The sequence below is a fragment of the Rhododendron vialii genome, chromosome 3a (genome assembly GCF_030253575.1).
Source record: "Rhododendron vialii isolate Sample 1 chromosome 3a, ASM3025357v1".
In the NCBI taxonomy this organism is placed as follows: Eukaryota; Viridiplantae; Streptophyta; class Magnoliopsida; order Ericales; family Ericaceae; genus Rhododendron; species Rhododendron vialii.
The window spans coordinates 192,645-213,312 of NC_080559.1; the positions used below are offsets into that span (position 1 = coordinate 192,645).

The 20,668-nt window shown below is 38.1% G+C and overlaps 2 protein-coding genes across 4 annotated transcripts; both read left to right on the forward strand.

Moving 5' to 3' along the window:
- Positions 1 to 153: 153 nt before the first annotated feature.
- Positions 154 to 12,380, forward strand: LOC131318811 (casein kinase 1-like protein HD16). Of its 2 annotated transcripts, none has more exons than XM_058348796.1 (17): positions 154 to 291; positions 1,475 to 1,935; positions 2,185 to 2,316; positions 2,421 to 2,494; positions 2,587 to 2,656; positions 2,738 to 2,793; positions 3,041 to 3,112; positions 3,255 to 3,349; positions 3,481 to 3,547; positions 3,612 to 3,741; positions 3,838 to 4,056; positions 4,134 to 4,264; positions 8,340 to 8,514; positions 8,610 to 8,700; positions 10,997 to 11,154; positions 11,286 to 11,474; positions 11,922 to 12,380. In XM_058348796.1, exons 2-17 carry the CDS (start codon positions 1,528 to 1,530, stop codon positions 11,979 to 11,981), a joined length of 2,127 nt encoding a protein of 708 aa, XP_058204779.1. In that variant the 5' UTR covers positions 154 to 291; positions 1,475 to 1,527; the 3' UTR covers positions 11,982 to 12,380. The 2 variants fall into 2 exon arrangements, with proteins under 2 accessions (XP_058204779.1, XP_058204780.1); XM_058348797.1 differs by having other exon boundaries at positions 271 to 689.
- A 1,987-nt stretch (positions 12,381 to 14,367) lies between these two features.
- LOC131318814 (adenylyl-sulfate kinase 3) lies at positions 14,368 to 19,544 on the forward strand. 2 transcript variants are annotated; one of them, XM_058348800.1, is made up of 7 exons: positions 14,368 to 14,710; positions 15,536 to 15,675; positions 17,635 to 17,784; positions 18,480 to 18,598; positions 18,692 to 18,776; positions 19,166 to 19,212; positions 19,358 to 19,544. In XM_058348800.1, the coding sequence occupies exons 2-7, from the start codon at positions 15,552 to 15,554 to the stop codon at positions 19,457 to 19,459; spliced, it is 627 nt and encodes a 208-aa protein (XP_058204783.1). In that variant the 5' UTR covers positions 14,368 to 14,710; positions 15,536 to 15,551; the 3' UTR covers positions 19,460 to 19,544. The 2 variants fall into 2 exon arrangements, with proteins under 2 accessions (XP_058204783.1, XP_058204784.1); XM_058348801.1 differs by lacking the exon at positions 14,368 to 14,710 and adding an exon at positions 14,726 to 14,749.
- The last annotated feature ends 1,124 nt before the right edge of the window (positions 19,545 to 20,668 follow it).

The window sequence follows — 20,668 nt, forward strand, 5'->3', positions numbered from 1 at the left end:
AGGATTTTGGTGGGTATTTAGTGGAGAGAGATAGAAACAGAAATGAAAATAATAATTAAAAAAAATTATTAGAGATCGTGCTCAGAGAGTAAAGTCTAAAATCAAAATCCCCAACCGAACAAGTTCTTCGTGATTTTTTTTAAGATTAAGGTTTTTTGAAATTTACGCACATAGGGAGGGAGTATATGCATATGGTAATTTGCAGAATCACAGATAGGGAAGGTGTATATGGGCGATCCATCTAAGAGAGGAGTTGGAGGAGTTGATTACAACAAACAAACGCTCCACTTGGTATACCATCGACATTTTCATTTTACCTCACACACGTACTCAGTACTGCACCCGCACTTCCCCCCCTCCTAATTTTTCCACCTAAAAATTTCGGTTTCTGAATCCTACCACCCGCGTCTCATCTTCCCCTCCTGCTGAACTGATGAATGAATTTATAACTGACAGGATCATATCGTATCATCTCATATCATAGGGAAAAAAAAAAGCAGCTTCCTTAGCTTCAGCTTTCATCTTAACCAAATTATTAATTACACAGACAAAACTGAAAATGTCACGAGTATTCACTGAAGATCTGTGCCCGATCGTCTCATCTATTCTATACGCATATTTCCAGATTAAATGTTAAATCGATTCTTCCGTTATCCGTCCCCGATCGTCTTCGTTTTACTGTTTTCGAGGTACGATCCATCACTTGTACTATCTTTCTTCAATCATCAATGCACATGCTCCGTTCTCTCTTTCTGACTCATTCCTTAATCTTTCTCACGAGGACTTGTTTCTAGTTTAATCATGATCGGATTAGATATATTTTTGTTTGCTTCTCTTGGTTTTATTTATTTATTTATTTATTTTTTCTGTTTTGAGACCTTGTTGATTGTTTTGAGGGATCGGATTTATATAGATAGCTTTAAAATCATTTAGTTTTGCTAGATATGGAAGAAAAAGCTTTCATTTTCCTTGAAAACTTGTTTTTGCTTAGTAGCTAGGATTTTCCCCTTTTGAATTCTAAGATGAAATAAGCATAACATTGGTCATGTATATGTTATATTTTCCAGCTACATTCACTTTCATTAATGTGGACAAGCAAGATAAACATGGTATCTCCATTGGTATGATTGAGTATTTCTTTGCTAACATAGAATTTATTAATTCGATATCTATTGCTTGTCCACTATGCCCCCATTTTGTTTCCCTTTCTTTGAAGGATCTTATACGCATTGACAATCTAAGAAAGTATTGCACCAATTTCACCACATTGGCTGTGGGATTTAGTTCTTCTTTCATCCAGTGGTTGTAGTTTAGTTTATGGTTTTTACTTTTTAATGCATTGGGTTACTTTAAGGTTATGTTTATGGTCACTTGAAGGGCATTTCATCTCTTATCTTCATCTGTTTTCCCTGTTTTGAATTTTTTTTTTGTTGCTTTTTTTCGTTTTTCTCCATTTTTGGTTCACTTGTTACAGAAGATCAAAAGAGATACTAGGGAGATTACGTGGCATGTGATTTGCATGGGGTGATGATGCCAGAGCTGCGAAGCGGAGCACGCAGATCGAAAAGGCTTGGTGATCTTCAGCCCACTCCTCAACCAGTTGATCAGGTAGAAAATTGGCTCTTGCCTTCTCAAAACAAAACCAGGAGGAGAATAGGCGGAGGAAGAGGAAGGGGTGGTAATGCCCCATTAGCAAAAGGGCCTTCAGTAGCAAAACCTGTGAGACCAACTGAGGGTGGTAGAGGAAGAGGGATTAGGTTGATAGATCTTGAACCGGAGCCTCCTTGTGAGGTTCGTCCTGAAGCTGTTGCTATAGGGGTCAGAGAAACAGTTCTAAATAGAGCAGGGGTTGCAGATATTGCGATGGAGGGTGGAAGCGCGGACAAAATGATGGGGGTCGAAGAAGAAGCAAGCACAACTCCTGTACCTGAGAGGGTAACTTCATTTTCGATCATTTTTCCTATTTGTGATATGTACTTGGCTATTTCATTTATCAGGCATATAAGTTGGATGGATGCAATATGGCTTCAATCAATGTCCGAGTATTTTATTCCTTTGATACCCATGTTCTCTATTCTGCTCATGCTCTACATTACATGCGTTTTTAGGCCTTTTTAGGTAGTTTAGTTATTCTCTGATGGGGAATTTCTGATGTCTTAAAGAAGAGGTTCTTACTGCCTGCAGGTGCAAGTGGGCAACTCTCCTTCATACAAAATAGAAAGGAAGTTGGGTAAGGGTGGTTTTGGCCAAGTTTATGTTGGCAGGAGGGTAAGTGGTGGCAATCCCGCCGAGAGAACAGGACCAGATGCACTTGAGGTAGTCCAACAGTTCGTAACTCCTGTGTGGGATTTCGTTTCAGAATGATGCATTAAGATATTTATTTTACACATTGCTGATGCATTAATTCATTCATTTTACAGGTTGCTGTGAAGTTCGAGCACCGGAATAGCAAGGGCTGCAATTATGGGCCTCCTTATGAGTGGCAAGTGTACAAGTAAGGGCCATGTTTTAGTTTCACGCTGGGTATATGGATTTGAGTTGTATTTCTCCTAATTCTAAATGTCTTAAATTGAACTTCTTATAAAGCACACTGAATGGATGTTATGGGATTCCATCAGTTCACTACAAGGGCCGTCAAGGAGATTTTTACATTCTGGTGAGGTTTAGTTGTCATCATTCTGTTTTGCATCAGGACTCCCAAACATTACTCTGAAGGTGATTAAGACAAATGTTTCAGGTCATGGACATGCTTGGGCCTAGCCTTTGGGATGTATGGAATTCTTTAGGCCAATCGTAAGACATAGAATCTCTCTCTCTCTCTCTCTCTCTCTCTCTCTCTCTCTCTCTAACACACACACACATACACACTCAAAAAAAAAAAAACATACAGACACGCGCACAAGAAAAAATTAGAAAGCGTGCACGCAGTCATCCGCACAAAAACACCCTCACATATTCACTCAAGTTTCCTGTCATGCATGAGTGATGTATATGCCTCTCGTGCAGGAATGATATAGTTGTCTACTTATACCTATGACAGGATGTCACCAAACATGGTTGCTTGCATTGCGGTGGAGGCAATATCAATTCTTGAAAAGCTTCACTTGAAGGGGTGAGTTCCGTAGATAGTCTATATGCTTCCACCTTTTGAAGTATCTACCTTGTGTCCTCAAAACATGCCTCAGATTCACCATAGCAAAGTGTTATTGCAATTTCCAAACTTATTGACTAGCGCTTTTATTTCCTATAACAAGGTTTGTGCATGGAGATGTGAAGCCAGAGAATTTTTTGCTCGGTCAACCTTCAACGCCCGATGAGAAGAAGCTATATCTTATCGATCTTGGTTTGGGTGTGTTGTCCTCCCTTTCTCTTCTGTTATTTTCCAGTGTGTCCTCCCTGAGTCTCTAAGTATTAAGTGCAATGTAACCCCTTTCGATACTAAGATATGATTGCTAGTGCTCTAATATACTGTTCATTCAGCATCTAGATGGAAGGATGCGTCATCCAGTCAGCATGTTGAATATGATCAGCGGCCTGATATATTCAGGTTTGTCAACCTCTGGATGTTAATTGATTTTTCTTGAGTCGCATATGCTGACAGACTTGTGCAGGGGCACAATAAGATATGCAAGTGTCCATGCACATTTAGGTCGTACAGGAAGCAGAAGGGACGATCTGGAGTCATTAGCATACACATTGATATTTCTCATCAAAGGAAGACTACCATGGCAAGGCTATCAGGTGAGGTAGCATTAACTCTTACTGTTCTGAGATTGAGGTCTCAAAGCGGCTGGAAGTGCAAGTCATTAGTTTTGGCCTTTGGTTTGAATTATGCAGGGAGACAACAAAAGTTTTCTTGTTTGTAAGAAGAAAATGGGAACTTCTCCAGAATTGATGTGTTGCTTTTGTCCTCCACCATTCAAACAGTTCCTTGAGGCCGTCACAAATATGAAATTTGATGAGGAACCAAATTACTCCAAGCTGATATCCTTTTTTGAAAGCCTGATTGAACCATGCACATCGCTAAGACCAATTAGAATCGATGGCGCCCTCAAGGTTATTGTGTTGATTTCTGTGTGTCATTTATTGTTAGATTCTTGAGATTAATTTTCTGTTGTCTTCTGCATGATCAGGTCGGGCAAAAGCGTGGAAGATTGCTTATAAATTTGGAAGATGATGAGCAACCCAAGAAGAAAGTGCGTCTGGGTAGTCCTGCTACTCAATGGGTATCAGTCTACAATGCCCGCCGTCCCATGAAGCAGAGGTAAGCCCGTATATAATATGCATGTGTTACTTATCATGGTTAGACAAAGGCTCGCCACATGTGATGAATTTTCATGGATGTTTTTGTTTAATGTACTTATGTTGATGGGGCATTGCAAACATGTCTTCTGGAGCTCAAGTATTTTCAGTTTCCAGGTTTCAAGAAATTTTGAACCTACCAATGGTGCGAACCAGTGCTTTTTGGACATAAGGGGTGCAGGTGGGGGTTTGTCAAGGGAGCTTGACCTGCCTGGATCTTAGGATCATAAAACAGTTGGTGAAAATGCTTTAAGTCCTATGTTGAGTGTCTATGTTCTGTTGGGTGAGACAATTCTGAAAATCTGGACGTAATTATTGTGTCCTAATTTTTGAAGTAACGAGGACGTCTTATTTGCTTTTCCCTGAAAGACAGATTACAGCACAATGATACACTGAAAGATTAGTAGTGTATTAGATAGTCATATGCCTTTTACATAAATGCATATACTGAGGAGATAACTGAGAATGGAGACCATGTTTGATATCATAACTACTCTATGTGTGAGTAAAGAGAAAAATCATAACCACTCTATGCGCATGCACGTACATGTTAATATCATAACTGCTCATTGTATTTTGTTGAAAGCAACTTGGAACTCGTTGAAATTTGCTGGATAGTTATAATCTGGGACTGTCGCTACTATCTTTTGGAAATGACTTCGAGGAAAATGGAGGCTAAGAAATAAATGAATCTCTGATTTGTCATAATTGTGTGTATGTTATTTTGAGGGGACGGACAGGGCTGGGTTGATTGTTTTTATCTGCATTTGAAAATTGAAATCCTAACCTCTTAACTCCTTTTGAACGATTATGTGTTATTTTGCAAACAACCAAAAAGATTCTATATTATGTCTAAAAATTAAACCCCCAACCTCTAACCATTGTTCTATATAATTATGGAAGACTTATTGTCTTCATAAATTATTTTTGCGTAAACAAACAAAAAGATTCTGTAATGTTTCTTAGTTTTTCTAGGGCGTTTCTTTTGTATTTTTTTTGTTTACTTTTTGAAGATAAAACATTGACAAATGACAACGATGTAATGCAATGTAGGTTGTGTAAATGTGAAGCGAAGTTCCACATTAACTGGATGCAAAAATATGATGAGCTATAAAAGTGTGAGGTCATGCTCAAGAGCTTGTTTTTTGAGTCTCAGTTCTACCCATGACCACATAAAATGGCATCAGAGCTAGAGCATGAGAGTTGGTCGGGTGTGTGTCCCTAGATCGCACGTGTTACGTGGCAAGTGCTGCTAAGTGTGCACGTTGCCCTTGAGGGAGGGTGTGGCTTATATTACCCGGAACATGGATCATACCGGTACGGGGAACGGGGACAGGAACAGGAACGTGATACGCAGCATGCTTACCCTAGGGGTAGGCTTCTACAGATGACAAAATTTGAATTTACCCTTCCAAGCGTTTAAACATCTAGTAGAATGGAGTGTTATTTTTCAAATTCAAATTATCCTAGAAAAACACATTTTTAGGAGCATAATCACTGAATTTTTACATTTGGTCTCATTAAATTTTTATTCTCTTTAGCTTTTTACCTTAATAAGCTGATTTTTTGGAACTCGTTGGGGATCGCTTTGGATTGATAGATTTAGTGTTGTGGAACAGAAGTGTAACACGTTTCGGAATTTGCGTACCAAACATAATTTGCTTGGGCATTAGTGTTCCTGGTACCGTAACATAGTGACATGTGAGTGCAATCCTAAATTATATGACACGGGTACAAAAGTTGTGTGCTATATAAACGTGAAGCCTCCCTCATCTCATTAGCTACCTTTTAGGGGTTGAGTTCAACCTAATATTGACAATATTTATTTTATTAAAATATGGTTTTCATGGGTTGGCTTAAATGGAGAAGGTATAAGAGTTGCGATGCTGCTTTTACTGTTAATTTAGATTCTGATTTAGTCAAGTGATAATCTATGGAGTTATAACTTTTGTCAGGGTTTTCTTCCTCTTTTTGCAATCTCTTTTCAATTTAATTTATTCCCATCGAATATAATGAATAATGAATGTGTGCATGTTTTCGAGGTTTACATTGTCTTATACACGTGAATCCAATTATTCTTTTTGAGATGTAAAGAAAGATAATAACTCAAAGGTTTGTGGATGGTACATTGACTAGAGAACCAAATTAGTATCTTGGAGTTTGTAAGCTATTTTGAATTGGGTTTATAAAATCATTTGCACAAGCATAGTAGGTTGCCTTTCCTGTGAATGTAGCACTAATATTGATATCTTTAATGTACTACTTCAAACTGTTTGTGATAATTAAGTTCCCAATTCCCTTCAGTTCATGTAGACTGGTCTCTTAATTTACCTGGGCTGCTCCAAATCCTAAACTAAGAAGCACGAACTCTTAAAAGAAGGTGATGTGTATGCACCGGAAATGTGTTGGACAACAAACCTCGTTGGACACATGGTCACTACTATTTTTTCGGTGTCCATAACTAGGAAATACAAATCTTAATTCAGACAAGTGTCCAACACTCTTTCTGCATTGTGTCTGACTAGAAATAAATACGTGATTCACACTTTTTTGACACTTCCTAACATGTGATTACTAGAAAATTTGGAATTCGGCAAATATCATATACAAAATTGGAGTTATAATAGTTGTTACGACTAATCAGTCTAATCATACCAAATTCACTTAAAATTCATAGAATTTTTTTGAAGGATTCCTTACAGTTCCCGGTGCCTTATTTTGTCAAGGATTTCTTGAATCCCATACCAATGTTGATTCTTTAGAACTTATTATATCTTACTATATCTGTTATCACCTTTGTTACATGGACTCGGGTGCGACTATCGAGTGCAGTGCAAGTCCAAGCATCGGACCTTCCTAAACTTAAATCTTAGATACTCGGATATGTATTCTCAAATTGGTTATGGGCATGGGGACACGTCGTGAACATTTGTTTGTAGTATATATTGCGTAATTTTTTCAAATTATGTATTGTAAATCATATTTAGAAATGTAAATAAATAAGAAGGGGTTAAGAAAAATATGTTTTTGCTATTTCCTGTCCATGTGAGACTAGAACTATCGCTTTTCTAGCTAATTTGACATAGGATCCGAGTGTCAAAATGGATACGGGTGTCGGACACATTGACACGAGTACTTCAAGTTCAACCAAAATGAAGGATCCATATAACATAGGTTAGCACTTAATTTGGGAAGCAAACATTCAGTGATACACACACACACACACACACACACACACACAATCTGACGTATCACCAATGTGTCTGTGTCCTACATTTTGCAGGAATAGTGTACCCTCGTGTCTGTGTCGTGTAATATCGTGTTCCGTGTCTGTATCCGTGCTTCTTAGGCCCAAAGAGTTGGCTTTTTACAGTTTCTTATGTTTTTACTAGTTTTTGTCCAATGTGTAGCGAGTTCTTTTCTAATCTTCCTGAGAAGTTTCTGTTGCTGATTGTTCAAAGTATGTTGAACATGATATTTTTGGTATCTACAATCTCTTTAAAGGACACATTACAGCTGTCTCGGACACTCATTGCTCATCTGTTATTTACTCAGGCAATTTCAGCTCTCTGTTTTATAGATGCTAGATAGATAAATACACCAAACGGAAACATCTTTGAGACTGAAAATGACCAAGGAATTTTTAACATGAGGATTCAAAACAGGGATTGAGCATTTAAACTTGGATAGTCTATTGAAGAGGGCTCTATGCCTCTATCCAGTAATTTTCTTATCCGAAACCAAAATTTATGAGGATTGTATCATGGGAAGGACACTTCATTTGAAAATGTTTGATAGTCTTCATTTTGGATAAACTTAATTTGTTTTTGGTATCAGTTTTTGGTTTTATAGAAGCAACGTGCAAAGTGATGTTTCAAAGTAAGCCCTGAGAATATGCTCATATCAGTGCCCTTCAATTGCACGCATGCAACTTAACTATGTCTTTTGCTTAAATATGCCAGTCCCTTCAATTGCACGAATGCAACTTAAATACGTCTTTTTCTTGCAAATAAGCTGTTATTCTGTTGTATTTACAGATATCACTACAATGTCTCTGACTCAAGGCTGAGCCAACATGTTGAGAAGGGCAATGAAGATGGATTATATATTAGCTGTGTGGCTTCTGCAGTAAATCTTTGGGCCTTAATCATGGATGCGGGAACTGGTTTCTGTTCCCAGGTTTATGAACTTTCAGCTGTGTTCCTGCACAAGGTCATTTTTGGCATGTTTAGATTCTCCCATTTTGATTAACTTCTGGTATGGTGAGTCAGTGACACTCACTACTGTTTTTTGTTCTACTTCTTCAGGATTGGATTATGGAACAGTGGGAAAAGAATTACTACATCAGCTCTATAGCTGGTGCTGCTAATGGGAGTTCATTGGTTGTTATGTCGAAAGGTTGGTTAATAACTTGTTTTTTCCATGGATCGATACCTAAGAAGCATGACACTTCTGTGGGCAGGGGTTGGGTGTTATGTGGGAACCATTATGTGTTTCAAAATGATGTGTTTTTATGCATTAAAACACAGGTCTCAAACCGACGTCACTTTGACTTACAATGTGGTGTTATCACAACACCCACCGGCCACCCCAAACCTGTCTTCTGCAAAGGTGCCATGGCTTGCAGACATGTAGGGGATACACTTTAAGCGCTATGAACTGTTCTTTTTCTTTTTTCCTGGACAATTCGGGTGAGCAGACACTAATGGGTCTTGGCACAAGCGCAAATAAAGTAGCTTGGGGCGGCCATTTGGGGCAAGTAGAAGAATGCTGAAATGGATTGTAGGCGACCAACTAATTGGTGCACTAGGCCTAGTTTGTTGGTTTAGATAATACCTTAATCAATAGGGACTCAATCTATTATGCCTTCCTCAGGTGTTTTAGTTGTAGAAATAGAAACCTTAGCAACAAGGATACGTGTATACGGACACGGATGTTGATATGGCAAACGAAAATTGCGAAAGAGTAGGCACACAGCAAAAAATATTTTTATATCCGTGAGTGTACCTATTTTCCCCCCCTTCCTTTTTGGGGGTGAGCAGAGGCTTGTTTGGGTTTTCATGTTTTTCCATGTTGAGGTTTCAGATGCCAAGAGTTTTGGTGAAATCACTGCAAATTTTTTCAGTGGCTTGTTCGATTCTTGAAGTGATGTAACTTTCCTCAGATGATTAAGCCATTATAACTTTCATTGACAGGAGGAAACAAACCGGTAATGTTAAAAATGAAGAAAAACGAATAGAGAAGATGTCAAGAATTGTTGAGAGAGAGGACGCTGATCTTTCTTTTTGCAATTAACGTCTCACGTTCCCAATGGCTAATATCACGCCGACTGTGATAAATGAATGAAGTACACTCGGATATTTGTGTGGGATCCATGTGTGATATGTTTTGTTGGATATTTACCTAGAAAACATACTTTGTAATTGTAATTCACCATCACACAAAAAAATAAAAATAAAGTAGTCTGCTAAGGAATATGAATATATTGTCGTCGTGTCCTTGAAATGCGAAGACAATGAATCCAACTCGCAGGCCGACACCCTCGCTCATATGAGTCATAACTGAGTCTTCATAGACCTTTGTTGTAAACTGGGAGTCAGTATAAGAACATCTATGTGTGAGCCGGCACTTGGTTCAGTGGCTATGAAGAACTACCACCCAGTTCTGGTTTTGGTTCTTGTGGGGTGGTGGTTTGAGAGCGCTTTATGGGTAAATCCTAACGCTTCCTTCCTCCTCCGAGAGCTAGCCTGCAAAAGAACCAACGTTACTGCCATGGGGCTGGAGTCAGCCGGACGGCACTCAGGTGCCAGGTGCCAGGAGCCAGGTGCCCAAATCAGTGCTTGGAGAAGAAGGGAGCAATGAACAGTAGATCTCAGATTAGGAGTTGCATACCTTTCTTAGGGTTTATCCCTTCATATATATAGACGGTTTGTACTTGCTCTCCAAGTTACTCATGCACGGCATGTGCTTGATGTCACGTGTAACTGCCTTGGTCAGTGACGTCATTGTGACGTTCGGCCAACACGTGGTCGGTCCCACGTGCTCAAAACATGACAGCATAAATATCTCCTACTGACTCCCGGGTCCTCATCCAGGTCGGGCACACTGTCGGTCTGGACTGACCCCACCGAATCTGGGTCCTGGGCTCCCTTTTGGACCATATGGAGCAGGGTTGGGCCCATCTCACCTCTAGGGGTTTGGGCTTCCTGCTTTGACAGACCCAAAGTAAGGCGGATTCGGCCCAGTAGTCAAACCGAGTTTGGCCCACTACAGTTCTAGTACAGTAACCACCACAATTATCATAAGTTCTAGTAATGTCATTACGTCGTGGCCTTACCACTGGCGTATATATGATTCCACCCTACATCCTATCTATTACTAATCTAATTGACAACACGTAGGTCTTACTTATCCCCATTTCCAACAGGAATCATATCCTAGAAATCAAAATGTGGCCTTAGCAGCCTGCAGGCTTTTCCTGAGATGACTAGGAGTTGGCACCCAATTTAACTACTGGGCATGGCGATAGTCCATACTCTGTGATGTTGTCAAATGACACACAATTTTGCTTATTCAGGATGGTCCAATATTTGAGTCATTTGACCACATTCTTCATCTTTCAAATGATATATCTCATTTTTTAATGACCTACCAATCGTTGGTTCTCTACTAATTGCATGTTTCGTAATCCTAGGAACTCCTTACACACAACAGTCCTACAAAGTGAGTGAATCTTTTCCTTTCAAGTGGATTAATAAAAAGTGGAAAGAAGGTTTTCATGTGACCTCCATGACTACTGCTGGGAATCGTTGGGGTGTGGTAATGTCAAGGAACTCAGGATATTCAGAACAGGTATGGAGGTCTGCCTGTCTTACTGAGTTGTAATTAATGTAACCTGTGCCAAATACTTCTTGCTTTGGATTCTGTGAATTGTTTCGTTTGAATTAAGCTGAAATGGATTCTTCTGAACTTACTATTGCTAGGTAGTGGAGCTTGACTTTTTGTACCCCAGTGAAGGAATACACAGGCGGTGGGAGAGTGGTTACAGGATAACTTCCATGGCTGCTACTGCTGATCAAGCAGCTTTCATTTTGAGTATACCAAAGCGTAAAATGATGGACGAGACTCAAGAAACTCTACGCACCTCTGCCTTCCCAAGCACCCATGTAAAGGTTAATATCTGGGCGTACTTCTAGTAGTTGGATTCTCTTTGGTTCAGAATGTTTCTGCAATGCGTGTCATTAACTATAATTGAATTAATAGGAATAGAAGATCATACCATAAGTGTGCGCTATTGTTTGCCATTATATCCTGTATCCTGCGCTCATTGCTCCCTTGAACGTTCCTTGATAGTTTATAGCAAGGGTGTGACCAATTTCTATCCCCAACAGAAAAGTAGGAAATAAAAAGGAGGAGAAAGCAACAGCAGGATAGGATTTTAGCCTGATCAAAACTAAGGCACACGTGTCTCCAGAAGTTTAGATTGTCAGTCTGCGTCTATACGAAGAGAGTTTGATATAAACGTTGGAGGAAACAAATGTTGTCAATATTTACTCAATGGAGTCTACTTTTTATGTTACATTCTAGTCGTGCATAATTGGATTTAGTACCTTTTGCAGGAAAAATGGTCCAAAAATCTCTACATTGCATCAATATGTTGTGGTCGTACTGTTTGTTGACGGGCAAGGGAGTCTGTTTTTTCTACCCTTACTCAAAGATGGGATGTCGAATTTGGTAGCCGGGGAGTGTTTGACTTGATCCAGGTTAGCCTTGTCTTGTGATCAAAAGAAACTCCAGGTTTCTGATGTTAACTATTGTACTCTGTTGCTTGTGTAACGGGAAAACAAGGAGAGAGAGAGAGAGAGAGAGAGAGAGAGAGAGAGAGAGAGAGAGAGAGAGAGAGAGAGAGAGAGAGAGAGAGAGAGAGAGAGAGAGAGAGAGAGAGTAGTATATACCAAAAGGACTTGATTATATTTTGTTGGCAACCTAGCAATTGCAGCCAAAGTTGTGGTTCATAGTTGCTGTTGTACTTGTGAATTTTATTTAATGTGAAGCAAGTGCTGTGTAATTTAAATTTATGTAGCTGCTATTTTCTTGGGTAAGAATCACCGTAAACTTCAGGATGATTTTTGCCCTGGTGATGCTAAGTAGATTCATTGCATTCTAAAAATGTACGCGTTCCAAGATCTGCACAGGGAAATAGGAAGACTTTACATGGTTCTACTTGGTACTACCAGTAGCGAAGCAATTGGAATAGTTGTGGAAAAGCTACAACATTAGTAGTATTAGCTAATAAGCTGAAAGAAGCCAGAAACTTGTGAAAACGGAAAAGGCTAGACATGTTGCAATGAGTCTTTTAACTTGTTTCGTCTGGCATCTAATTTGCTTAAATTAAATGCCATTATTTATTTGCTAGTTTTACAAAAATAAAGTAATTGAATAAATAAGCAATGGCGTTAGCTAAATTGGTTAAAGTTTACTGTGTACGCATTTTAGCTTTAGATATCATTTTGAGATGTTTTTTTATATTAGACATGCTCGAATTTTAAATTAAATGGTGGTTTTGACAAAAAACAAAACTTTTAATTGATGGAACAAATAGACATCCTAACATCCTTCCTATATTCAAACTTTTATCGAATTCTACGAGTGCCCTCATCGAGACGGGCGAATAGTCGAAAGACCCTCTATTTACATAGAACTTTTTTGCAAACTCAAAGGCCCTAGTGTTGGATACTAATGATGTCGATAAAGAAATCTCAACACCCAACTCTAAAAAAATATCTCTATATCCTTTAGCGACCCTAGGATCCCCGATGACAATGAGGTTGGAAATGAATGGCCAAAATGCTTACAAAATAAAAGAGCCGTTTTGAACTAGCGCAAAACGAGTACACACTTTCGACATGATTAATGTTTTCGAGCATCAAAATAAACTCGCGAGAAGGATCAAATAGGCTGATAGGACGGTTGAGTCACTGAGGGGGTGTTCCACGTTCCAAAAAAAGTACTTTTTGAAAAAAAAATGTAATTTCAAGCTTAAAATTTTTGTGTTTACGCAAATAATTTTCCTACCAATATGGATCTTGTTTGATATATCTCATTAAAATCTTTTAAACGGTGCAAAAAAATTGAATTTTTTTTTCGTTTTCATTATATTTGAGTTTAAAATTACCTTCTTTTTTCAAAAAATATTGTTTTTGAAAAGTGGAACACCACTTGAAACCGGCCTTTGAGGGCGTGCTTGGTCATGTTCCAAAAGAGGGCTGTTTGGTTATTGGTTTCTTTTTTCTTATTACTATTAGTATATACAGCATATGCGTCTAAAGTCCAACTGAAACAACTCCATAGGAGCTAGTTCAGCCTAAGTTTCTATGATATGTAGAATCCAATAATAAAATTATTTTAGAGTCTAGAGTCCGTGAAAAGATAAAATTGTCATTAATGAGACAAGAGCTTTGTTTGGCTAACACAAAAAATATCTTTTTTCTTTTAAATTGTCTTAAATGAGATAAGGGTCTTGTTTGGCTAACACAAAATATGTCTTCTTCTTTTTTGTATTTTTCGATCTTGTTGCACTTTCATATGATACCCCATAAGATTTTAGTCATTTTTATAGAGTACTCTAGAGTTTTAGAGTGCACTTTCCCATTATAGGATTTTAGCAGTTTAGGCACTTTCATAGTGTACCCTAGGGTTTTAGGCACTTTCATATATAGGGTATCATAAGATTTTAGGTACTTTCATATGGTACTTTAGGGCTTTAGGTACTTTTAACGCCGGTCAACCTTGGTCAACGCCGGTCAACCTTGGTCAACGCTTGTCAATGCCAGTCAACCTTGGGAGGAATTTTTTTGTAAATTCTGAATAGGATGTTCTTTAGACTTTACGGGAAAATATTTCTATCCTTATTATAGAAAAAATCCTTATAGTATGTCCTCCTACTCAATTTGCCCTAGTATGTATATATATATATATATATATATATATATATATATATGTATGTATAAAAAGTCTAACTAATTAATACATAGTAACATTTTTAAATTAAGAAAGTCAAGAAAAAAAATATTGCGAAGAAAAAGGAAAAGGAGCCTCCTGGAGTCATTATCAAGGACACGGGAGACGACTAGTTTCTACGACGTAATCTTTGGTTGTGCGGAAATTCATTCCGACCAGTGCATTCAAGGCTGGCACACGCGCAAAGTAAGGAAGAGTAAAAACCGTCCAGATTCAAAATCCCAACTTAACACCCCAATTTCAGGGAGACCCTTTAACTTTCGTAAACACCGCGGCACCGCCGGACCCTCATTTCTCTCGAAACGGATCTTCATTCTCTCTCTCTCTCTCTCTCGGACGAGGAGTTTTCCATATCCGTAATAATAAGCCTTGCCAGTTACCATCGCAGGTATTTGATCTATCTGATTCCGCTTGGTTATTTTTCAAGGCAATGCTTAGATTTATTGTTTAGTTTTCATCGGTTTCTTTCTGCTACATTCAACATTCCTACGGGTCACGATGATAGACAATACTATAGTACGCGTGTATACTGACCGTGCATATGAGCATTTCCATCATGGGGTTTTCTGTTAGTAGATAATCTGAGAATTCTGGAGTAGTACATTTTAATAATATACTTGCACCCCATAATTAGTGCCTAAAATTACACACATCACCATTCCTTATGTACAGTAGAAGAAAAAAACTATACTCATCACATCATTTCTTATTTGATGTTCGGGTTGTGGATGAAAATTTATTGATTTTAAGGCAATACGGGTGGTATACGCCAATTTGTATTTGCTTTTCCCATATGATTGCGCTTGATCACTAACTGGTTAGATTAGGAAGTGGAGAGGAATCCTAGTCCTATTCTTTAGTTTATTTTTGTTTTAGAAGCTAGACTGGATGATTGTTAGTCTTTCGTAGTGTTAACTAAGACTCATCATATACTTTTGTTCCACCCTACAGAAGAAATGCTCTGCACAAGGGGTAAGCCGTTTGCTTATGTCTATTATAATGTTTTGAATGTCATGACTCACGAGGAACTCAATACGGGGATTATCATATGGAAAATGAATGAATCATCGAAATAATATTGTTAACTTGATTAAATTCCAAACCAATAAATACCATTTGAAAATTGGCTATTTTCCCCCCTTTCGGTGAAAAACAGGAAGAGTTTAACTTTATGTTGTGTAACAATTGTTGATTTTATTTTATTTGTGGACAGAAAAGAACTGTTTCTGATGTCTACTGTGGGCAATGCAACAAATATTTTCTGGCATGAATGTCCGGTTGGTAAGCTTGAAAGACAAAAGCTACTTAATCAACAAGGATGCGTTGTATGGATAACAGGGCTCAGTGGATCAGGTTTTTCTCTATGATGCTGATTAAATTGCTTATTATTTTTCTTTGTGAGCTGTTAGCAGCAGCTCCCCTCACCCCCGATATATTCCAGTTACCAATTGGTTGAGTAATGTCTATATAGTTGTTCACTGCAATTCTTATTTGTTGTTGAGAATATGCACCTTCTTTACATCTCTTCTTGTTTTTCTTATTTTGCAGTTCATGACTATCTAGATTCATATTTTATGTAAAGCATCAGCTGTAATACCTCGCCTTGTTTGGCTGGTTTTGTACCCTTAACTTTGTCAAGTACCTTGCGCGGAATTGTCACTAGTCCGTATAGGTCACTCAGATCATCCTTCATGTTTTTCTTCTTGGTGTCCTAAAGAAGCATGTCAAGGAAGAGAATTTATTTTTTTACACGGTCGGTGTAAATATTTGTTTCCTTCAAATCAATTTCATTGCGACACGTGTCAAAACAGTGGTCCCAAGTAATAAAACATGGGGACGTGGCGCAATGCAATTGATTTGGAGGAAACAAATGTTTACACCGGAGGTGTAAAGAATTTATTCTTGTCAAGGAAATGGACCTATACACCACTCTAAATGCCAAAACTATCTACCATGCCAAGAAATCAATCAAGAGTTGGGTTGTTCTACCTTGATCACGGTTTTATTTGAGTCTTACGTTATGGTCCTTATGGAAGTCCAAGTTGCTTCTCATCCTTCTCAACATTCTCTTTTGGGTCACTTGATTGTAGACATGTAATTGAACGGCTGAGCATGTCCTCTAATAGAAGATGGCTGGTTTTGATCCATCATCTTATGAAGCTTCAAAACATAATTTTTTTTTCTCATCACAGAGCAGTTGTCTACCTCTTGTGCTTTTTCAAAACATTCATACTCTTTTGCACTTTTGAGTTGATCTTCAGTGAGGACCAAATCCATGTTCAACAGATGTGGCCCGTGTGAGATTTGAGTTGATAAATAGATTGCCTGATGCAGTCAGTGTAAGTAGTTCAATGGATTTGTGCTTAAAAAAAAAGTAGTTCAATGGGTCAAAATTCGAGCTTTTCTACGCATTCAGCCTTCTTAATACTGTTAATTGTGATAGGAGAATCTGGTGTGGGTCCTAAATGCAGAGTTCAATTTTGTTCATCCTCCTTAAAAGAGGGTGAACGTTACCCTCTCTCTTATTGGTTGAAATAGTGTAGGTCCCACCCCCGCAATATACCTTTTGATAAGTATGATATCACTTTGTGGTGGGATCCACACCATTTCAACACCAATAGGAAGGAGGGTAATGTTCACCCTCTTTTAAGAAGGGTGAACAAAATTAAATTCTTAATGCTTATGGTCAAGTTTTCATTACTTCTCGCTACCATGTTTTGGTTTTCATTTTATTACCTTTTTCATTTCACTTCCCTTTTGTGTTCCTTTGGAAAGAAGGGGAATGGATTTGGCTACCAATGATATCTATGACAGGAAACATTTGGAAGAAATAGAGAATTATTTATAAATTGCTGAATCTAAAAGCAACGTACAGTCTGATGCCAGTTTATCGGCTCATTTTCTTCTATTTTTCTACACTCCATTTGTCTTGTGGTTGAAAATTTCTGGCACCTTCTTTTTAATGCCTCCAAAATGAGCGAGCCTATGTTTGTATTTTTGTGAATAGCTTTTTATTGTTTAAGTGGGCTAGACTAGAGTTGACAGTGGGATGTCCAACTCATGCGGCCCCTTCTCTCTTCTTTTCTGGTTCCAGTTGAAGCCAAGATACCATATGATATTTCTTGGGTGAATGCCTAGAGATTTACAGCACACTTGCTACAAACTAATGGTTATTTGCATTGATCTGCTTCTAGCCGATATGCGTTTTGAACAGGGAAATTATTTTGAAGTTGTTAAATGGTATAGAAGCTACATAGTATGCTATATGTGGCTAAACAAGATCTTACACAATTTCCTGTCCACAATGTTCAGGCAAAAGCACACTTGCATGCTCGTTAGGCAGAGAATTGCACTCCAGGGGTAAGCTTTCCTATGTTCTTGACGGAGACAACCTGAGGCATGGATTAAACAAGAATCTTGGTTTCAGTCCGGAAGATCGAACTGAAAATATACGCAGGGTCGGTGAGTATGCTTCTGCCCGATGAGCATCATGAATTATGAGTTATATTTCCAGGTTTTCCTGTTAAGCCAACATTTTATCATCTGATGTTTCATTTTCATTAGGCATAAATGCAGATGTTAACAATAAACAGAACTTCCCACATAGTTACTTCTGTCAGTTTATGAGAGAAACAACCGGCTTGCTGCAGGTGTAAGTGAACAAGAAGATGTCAATCCTAACTTGATACGGGATTAAAAATTTTGACTGTATTTAGGTTTTAAGTAAAAGTAAATAAAGTGATGAAGTCCTGGTGTTGTGTACTAGGGCTACTACTTTGAAGTTCCAACTTATTTAAAGTTGGGAGCTGGTTAACTTTTCAACTCTTATGCATCACTAATGGTATCAATAAAGCTGGTGCTCCTCTCTCTCTCAATCTCTCTCTCTCTCCAAGAAATTTTGAGTAATCTAGACAAGAAATGCTAATCTTTACCACAAATTTTGGATTGTGCAAAAAACTTTTGAATTTTGCTAGTTTGGGGCATGCATATTGTAGTTATACCCATACAATTATGTGTTTATGCAAATTATAAAACAAACAAGGATAGAATGTGTTTGTTGTCAATTTATCCTACACTTGAGGCATTGTTGTATACTTAGACTAAATCTTTTGAAGTCATTTTTTCCAGCTTGTAAGTTCATTTCTTTTTAAATGCAGGGGAAGTTGCAAGTCTCTTTTCAGATGCTGGCTTAATCTGCATTGCCAGTTTGATATCTCCTTACAGAAAGGACCGTGATGCTTGTCGCGCAATGATGCCAGATGGAAAATTCATCGAAGCAAGTGTCTTTAACTCCCATTATTACAGTAACAGCCTGGGTTGGAATTTCCTTTTGGCTGTGGAAAGATGACTCAATTTACACGTTTCACAGGTTTTCATGAACATGCCTCTAGAAGTGTGTGAAGGAAGAGACCCAAAAGGTCTTTACAAGCTTGCACGTGCTGGAAAAATTAGAGGTGTGATATTGAAACCAGTCATTCATTCAGCTATAGGATTCTATCATTCAGTCACTGGTGTGGTATAAAATTTTAGCATAACACTTAACCCAACTTAGCAGAAAATCTGAAATCAAGAAACATGGATGTGAATGTTGGCAAAGTATTATTTCTGTTACGGGCCCGAAACGTGCAACACCCCCTCTTCCCCCACCCTGTCAAGATAAGTATCTGGATAGAACAAAAGCAGATGTTAAAAAAGAGGAGAAAATAGAAAGCAGGATATGAGAAAGGTTAAAATTTTGTACCTATGAAAGCATATACATCAATCCCTTAATTCCGCCTCACTCTGTCTTTTGTTTACATCAATTTAGGCCTTTCGTGCATTTCATGTAATCCACTGCCTGCAGGTTTTACTGGAATCGATGATCCTTATGAACCACCTTTGAATTGTGAGGTAGGTTATTGTAGATTATGCACTCAAACCATGCTTTTAGGCATAAATTTTTTCATCAGGGACCAAATCCATCCCCAATACCTGGCGTGCTTGTTCTTCTTCTTTGTTCCGCTTTGAAACTTAAGTTTCTTTTCCATATTCACAGATTGAAATACAACAGCATGATGGGGTATGCCCTACACCATGTGAGATGGCAGGGCAAGTGGCATCTTACTTGGATGAGAAAGGATTTCTGCAATCACAGTGACTTTGTATTTGCATTCAGGTTCCTTTGATCTATCTTATTTCACTAGTTTCGTGTCAGAACATCATTTTTTTAACGCAGTAGGTATTTTAAAAAAGAAAGAAAAAGAACTCTATTATCATACTAGGGGAAATTTCAGTCGATACACTAGTGATACGAGATTAATTATTGGAAATGTTTGATAAAAGTAACATGCTACTGTCTCTATTTTCTGTTTATTGTTCAGTGCAGAATAGTGCCATTTTGATTAGTGGGAACCGTGGTCACTAGTAGTACCATCCATAATATCAATGGTTCACTACCGGTTTTTTTTTTTTTTTTATCTGGTTTTTTGTTATCTTTTTCATCTTTAACGATTGTAATTTGGAGACGCTTGTAACAGTACCTTAAGGGGTTTATGTATAACATTTGTTACGCCAAAATTAGTTAAAAGTGTCTCCATGGCCAGTGCTTATGATTGAGGCCTTGTTCTCCTTAGCTATGGTGGCTTTTTGGGCATTTTGTCCTTAATCAAAAAATTTCCGAGTTTGTTAGTTTTGTATCAAGCTTTTGTGGATTATTGAATTATCTTGACACGAGGAATCTAAAAACCAATTTTTTTTTACTTTTTCGATTATTCTTATCGGGATGAATTTATAATCTACAAAAATTTTGCACAAAACTAACAAACGCGGAAATTTTTTGAATAAGGACAAAATATTCAAAAAGCCACGATAGCTAAGGAGAACTAGGCTTGAAAAGCAGTGCTTGCTTTGGAATATTGTCTTTGTTTCTTTATCAATGTTACGATCCCAATGCAGCAATTGATTTGACAGCGAATTTCTTATGGAAATGGATAATATATGGAAATGTCGGAAACGTTCTACATAAACACGTGACCCGGTTCAAAGTCTTGTTCTGACTCGGAAGTTGGCTCAAGAATACTGCACTGATGAAATGCATTCATTCAACCAGAAACAAAGATTGGCTTGAGAGGACGAGAAAACAAATAGAACGAAACAGGCACATGATTGTTCTTCACAACCGTCATCTAATTACCCTTCTCTCTCTCTCTCTCTCTCTCTCTCTCTCTCTCTCTCTCTCTCCTGCCTAGCTGTTCACTTCCCCCTCTGCTTTTCGAACGCAACAAGTGGATTAAACTACTCCAGTTGGCTGGAAAATTCGAGGATTGTCCGCTAAAGAAGAACAAATGTTTTGGATACATATACTATT

Bases quoted from the DNA above. Each gene is read 5' to 3' on its own strand.
- LOC131318814 (XM_058348800.1), top strand. From the start codon at position 15,552: ATGTCTACTGTGGGCAATGCAACAAATATTTTCTGGCATGAATGTCCG. The intron at 18,777-19,165 runs GTGTGATATTGA...CACTGCCTGCAG, and splicing joins ACGTGCTGGAAAAATTAGAG to GTTTTACTGGAATCGATGAT. The intron at 19,213-19,357 runs GTAGGTTATTGT...CCATATTCACAG, and splicing joins AACCACCTTTGAATTGTGAG to ATTGAAATACAACAGCATGA.
- LOC131318811 (XM_058348796.1), top strand. From the start codon at position 1,528: ATGATGCCAGAGCTGCGAAGCGGAGCACGCAGATCGAAAAGGCTTGGT. The intron at 2,794-3,040 runs GTAAGACATAGA...TACCTATGACAG, and splicing joins TGGAATTCTTTAGGCCAATC to GATGTCACCAAACATGGTTG. The intron at 8,515-8,609 runs GTCATTTTTGGC...CTACTTCTTCAG, and splicing joins CAGCTGTGTTCCTGCACAAG to GATTGGATTATGGAACAGTG.